At 34.7% G+C, this 5,961-nt stretch overlaps 1 protein-coding gene across 1 annotated transcript; it reads right to left on the reverse strand.

Moving 5' to 3' along the window:
• Window positions 1–540: 540 nt before the first annotated feature.
• On the reverse strand, window positions 541–5,237 carry LOC100794801 (probable protein phosphatase 2C 64). Its single transcript, XM_041013217.1, has 5 exons — window positions 4,795–5,237; window positions 3,854–4,325; window positions 2,813–3,180; window positions 1,785–2,021; window positions 541–1,043 (listed from the first exon to the last, which is right to left on the reverse strand). Exons 2-5 carry the CDS (start codon window positions 4,170–4,172, stop codon window positions 774–776), a joined length of 1,194 nt encoding a protein of 397 aa, XP_040869151.1. The 5' UTR covers window positions 4,173–4,325; window positions 4,795–5,237; the 3' UTR covers window positions 541–773.
• Between the last annotated feature and the right edge of the window lie 724 nt (window positions 5,238–5,961).

The raw sequence follows: 5,961 nt of genomic DNA on the forward strand, positions 1-5,961 counted from the left end.
CTCTTTCCAGTTCATTTTTTTTATCTCCCTTTCTTTTTATTACATGATTCATCACATCTAATACTTTCTCTTTTATTTTTTACTCGCTCTCTTTCACTTTCATCCACTCTATTTTGTGTATACAGTTATCATATCTCTCAAAAGATATTTCCAAACACAAATGTTTTGTTCTCTACTCTTTCAAAATAATTTCTTTGAACATTAATTATTTAAAAAAAATAATTTCACCAAATCTAAAAGATTCGAACAAGTTACAATTATTTCATATTGGAGAGAGAAGACGTGGGCGTCTATGTGAGATTGATGGGTTATGTTCAATAACATGACAATGAATACACCTTTAACATTACATCATGCATAATCTACATCGTGCATTTACATGGTGATTTTCCTCTCCACTCTCCAACACCTAAATGCATTGATTGCATTATCTATGGACTATGGCTAAGAATAACATCCTCAGCAATACAGCAACACTCCGCACATCACAATTTGTAAGACCAAAGTTACCAACATAAACAGGGAAATAAAAAAAAAATATATAAAATGGTGCCGAGGCAACTCTTATAATGGTCATCAGAAGATCTCTTCTGTTCTTTTGGTTTTGAGGGGAAGGGAAAAAAAAAACCTAAACATGAGTATTAGTATCCTAGTAAGTTACAGTTCACATTCAAAGAATTGAAGTGCTGCTCCTCTCATTGCTATTTGAAGACAACTGGTATTCACACAAGAAAATGATACAACAAAGAAAAAGATAAAAGATACAACTTAGATCAGTTACCACCAATCTCTGTTGGTGTGGTACAAGGTGCCAGTGTGTTATGAGGCAGGTTAATACCACCCCCTCTAACAGAAATGCCAGGGAACTTCACAGTGCTTTCCCTACTCACGAGATTTGAGTCAAGATACACAACAATCACCGTGGTATCATCATGGAAATGACGACGAACTCCGCGATCAATTTTCTTTAAATCTGAATATCTCATTTCTCTCTTCTTTGCAGCTTCTTGAAGCGCAGCTTTTACCAGCCTCCTAGCGCTTCCCTGAAAGAAGGATAGAAGATGAAACATGAATCCACTGACAGAGTTCTCCAAAAACAGATTATTTGTTTTGCAAGAGTTATCCAACTCAAGGGAAGGCTTTATATTCCAGAACAAATTTCTCCATGCAAAATTCTATCAGACAACTTTTTGGTTAGAATTTTAAGAATGTTTCCACTTAATTAGACTGTAGGCACGAATCCACTACTTTAGATTAATTCCATTTGCAATTGCAGTAGAAAAAACTAAGATTGGTTAGCTGTATCTGCTGATCTGCTCACATAAATGTAACATGCTCAAATAATATAGGTGTACATAATAAGCTCGTGGTCAAATAAAAGGCCACTAACTTTCACTTAAAGACTGGCAACTTCTTATGACAAAGATGATCATCTCACTGGACATTATACATAACAAAATTCAATCTCATGTCTATGGATAATGGAACGTAATGCAATATTACTGGTGCATACCAAAATTTCTCCATCAAATTCTGTACACAAGCATCATTCAAGCACAACAGACACTTGAAATAAATTGTGACAAAAAGAATAATTAGGAAGTGTGAGAAATAACAGCATGCCAATTTCAATTACATATTAAGTACTAAGCAGTAATAATAGGAATACCACAAAACCACAATAATTTCTGAAAGTTTTGAGTCTAATCCATAAATGTATCCACTTTAATCTTTCTGTTAATGACATAACACAATCTAGCAAAGTAGAAAAATATGTATCTTACACTGCGGGGACTGTTTTGAACTATATCAACTGCTTCTTGATTGCTAAGGTGCTCCCAGAGTCCATCAGATGCGAATATAATAAATTGATCATGTGGCTGCAAATGATGCACTGATATTGATGGTTCTGAGCTTAGTATTGGCATCTTGTATGGTTCACGAAGTCGAAACTTAGCATATAGTGGTTCTCGATTGAACTCGGCCTTTTTCAAATATACATCACCAATAGATCTAGAAACCTGCAACAGAAAAACAGATTTTAAAATATATGATGCATCTCAATTGAGAAAGCAAGAGAAGGTTCTACGTTTGTTAAGATAATAATAATAAGCATTGAATTAATTAAGTCGAGGCATCTCTAGTACAGTCAGTCATGACAAATGACAGAGCTCAAGGATTATCTCGACGTACCAAGATAAAAATTAGATATGACAAGCCCAAGGCCAACTTTCAACTTTCATGGAACAAAATAAAGATACAACAGCACTAGTAACATTACCATTCACTCAATATTATAAACAAAATAAAGGTAATAATAATATTTGACTCTTTCTACTCTCGTAAATTGTTGTGATGAAAATGATCCCATTTGCCCAGCAGCATCTATATTACTGCATCCTATGTTGTTGCACTACGACAACTTCAACCACTATTCATTGGAAATGATAGTTTTCTGGTTATATAAAATCATAAATGTATATTGTGGTATTAATGCTATTCAATAACATAAACTCTGGTGAAGTTGAGAAAAATAAGCCTTTTCCACAAATAGATTTGATATTGACTTTCTCTCTCTCTCTCTCTCTCCACCCCCACCCAGATCTGTTTTACTATTGCTCAGCATAGCTCTGTATTTCTGAAGTAATTCTTCACATCCAGAAAACACACTGTATATCCTGAAAATTTAACTTCCAACATGGGAAGATTACAAATTTAAAATGATATTAAGAGGTGTGAAGTGTTTATAGAAAAGATAAATAACCATCTCTAGCAACTAGAAAAGCAATATTATGAGCTACAAGTGACTTACTTGAATAAGGCCCTTCACACGCCATACATTATGCTTTAAAACCACAATATTTGGGTCATCAGGATGTGAAGCATGCAGCTCCTGTCTTACAGTCTCTATCGATGCATTGTGCTCTGCTGATAATTGCATGGCTAAAACCTCGCCAGTTGCCTTGACTGCTCTTCCCAAAACTGCCCGGGAATCCCCAAGGTTTGCTATGTAAAGGGTTCCATTACAAATAACACCAACAAGACAGCATGACCCGACAGCCGCAATTTGTGGTGACAGAGAAAACTGTCTGGCAACCACCGAAATAAACCCCTCTTCTGTTGCTTGGAGTGCCTTGCGAATTACATCCACCGACATTGATTGTTGCTCTGAAGTGAATCCTGAAATTTAAAATAGAGAAAGAATATGTTTAATCAACATTCATTATGCAGTAAATCATGTGCAGAAAAATGGTTCAAAACACGAGTACATCCATGAATGACACACATGCAACAAAACAGGAACTGAAAACCACAATTTTCTTAGTCTCAATTCTGTATAATCTGAGAGTTTTTATAGCCTTAATTCATTGTATAGCTGATAGAATGACAGACAGAAAATAGTGGGAAGGAAACCATCTACTATCACCACTTCTGGCAGACTGGCACCAAAAGAATGAAACCTCACCAGCTATGCTCTAACAACTTATCTGGTAAATAAGAAAAATAAAAGAAGAAAGACCGAGTCTCTTACGGGCATATACTTATTTCACAAAGTGGAAAACCTTGTCTCTTGAATATTAAAGCAAGCAACAGAATCCAAACTATTATACTCCCTGATCTTTCTAGCTAAACAAGGACAAGGTAAAAATGAACTAGATAACTGTTTTTCTTCCCCTCGATCTATCTAAGACAATTCCCTGTATTTTATTTTATTTTTGTCCAGATAAAAGGCAAAATTGACAACAAGAGGCTTGGAACTGGAAGGCAGAGAAAAATACAGCAAGGCAAAAAGTAAAAACCATTCCAATGCAGAAAAAACTTGAAGAATTCAGTCATTTTGTTGCCAACTTACTCTTGAGATGGTGAAATAGGTGATCATTGATAAACCGTGATGTCTCGGGCCCTCCATGGCCATCATAGACACCGATGAAGGTACCATAAGGGCCGGATTCATTGGAGCTCAAACAGCCTGATTCAATCTGGCTCTGATCTTCCAGCAAGTTATTGGCTTGGATTACAGCCATTGAAAAATCCCCATTCAAGTGCTGCCCCGAGTCCTTGTACCACAATAGTCCATCCTGTCTACCACCGGCATCCGAACCTGCACGTGTAAATCCATCCGAACCCGGCCGAAAGCAGGCCCTCAATAAGTTCATCAACCCCGATAACATCCCTCATTTCACCAAACAACCGTCAAGGATTTCAACATCTATCAACTACCCCAAAAACGACTTCACCCCCCAGAATTTTCATACACTATATAGATAGGTATAGTCCTGCACTCCTCACTAGTCACCACAACGACGAAGATGATCCACCACAAACTACAACAACATCAATAAACAAGTACAGTTAAAATCAATTGTGGTTCAACACCAACAAACAAACACAACCTGAACCTTGTATGAACTAGAAAAGCGCAAAACAAACTGCTTTTCACAGGTTTCTGAGGAATGAATGAAAAAATCCAACTTTTTGGTTTCCTTATAACACAACAAAAACTATGACCATGCACAGCAGCAGCCGCTAAAGATGAAAATTTCAACAAAGAAAAAAATCTTTTTTTATTTACCCCAAAGGTCAAAACTCGCTTTTTTTTTTTCTGAGACAAACTTTTTGGTCAGCTGATTGGAAATCCCTTGTTCACATTTACATTGAAAATCAAAGGTCCAAGTTACACCAATCTCCATAAAATCAAATAGCGGCAACAAGCTAGCTTTTTTCATCAGGCACAATCATATATTGTACGGTTTCAAGTCAAAGTAAGATAAAAATTCTGGTAAGAGATCTCACCCAACAAAATTTGACTATCGATTAGAAGAAGCTATTGGGGTGCCCCAGATGAAGAAGACAATGATCCGTAGTGAAGAAAGTGTGTGAAACCATTAGATCTGCGGATCCATCAAATCAACAGAAAGAAACAGAATTCTTGTGTGTGTAGTTTTTGGAGCTAAGCGGTATGCAGATGATGAAGGTGTCTGAAGAAAAAGAAGAGTGGTGCATGAAAAAGAGAATTGAAAATTGAAGAGTTCAGTGTGAAAGATTGGACAAAGTGTGAAACCCTTTTTTTTCTCTTGTTTTGTTCTGAACTCAGCGGAGAAGCCCCATAAAAAGACTATCAATGAAGAGCTTGGAGCCAGCAAAGCACAGGTCCAGCTATGGGCTCCACACCACTACGAAGAACTAGTTAGAGAGAGAAAGATATAGAGAGAGAGTCAATGAAATGAAGCATGTCATATTTTTGACAACGATAACTTTAACCGCTTATATTATGAGCATTTTCCGAGGGATAATAAGTTTACAGCAAAGAATTTCTCAAATTCACAAAATTCCTTGGTGCTAATTTATGGACCATGCTCTATTTGATTTAAACCTTAAAGGACTTGGTATTAAGAACAATATATGTTTTTTTTAATAATAGTACGAGAAGGTAATTCTATTATTACTAGTGAGGCGTCATTAACATGTTAAGATTATTAGTAAAGATTCATTTTAGAACTTGTGGTCTCATTCAACTTGCAGTTACACAATTTGTATTATAAGAAAATCATACATAATTTTATTTAAATGTTAAGAAATTTTAACAAATTTCAAAAAGTTCATATATTTATATTTTTCGGATTTTTATCCTTTCAAATAATTTACTTTTTTATTTTATTTTTCTTCTATTTATATTTTTTTATACATACTCTTCTATTTATATCTTTTCTATACTTTTAATATTTTGATATTTCTTTCTATTATTTTTTTCTGCTCTATTTTATTCTTGGTCAAACAATTTAATAATTAATATGTCTATTCACAAGTGTTCGTTTCCTTATTTGCATTTCAAATAATTTTATTAAAAGTTAAATTAACTTTAAATATATAAAAATTAAATTATTCTTATTTTTAATATTTTTATTAGTTTATATGTGTATTCACAAACATTATTTTATTTCTATTGAAATCTAGATATGC

Source organism: Glycine max, chromosome 20 (assembly GCF_000004515.6).
Source record: "Glycine max cultivar Williams 82 chromosome 20, Glycine_max_v4.0, whole genome shotgun sequence".
NCBI classification, from domain to species: domain Eukaryota; kingdom Viridiplantae; phylum Streptophyta; class Magnoliopsida; order Fabales; family Fabaceae; genus Glycine; species Glycine max.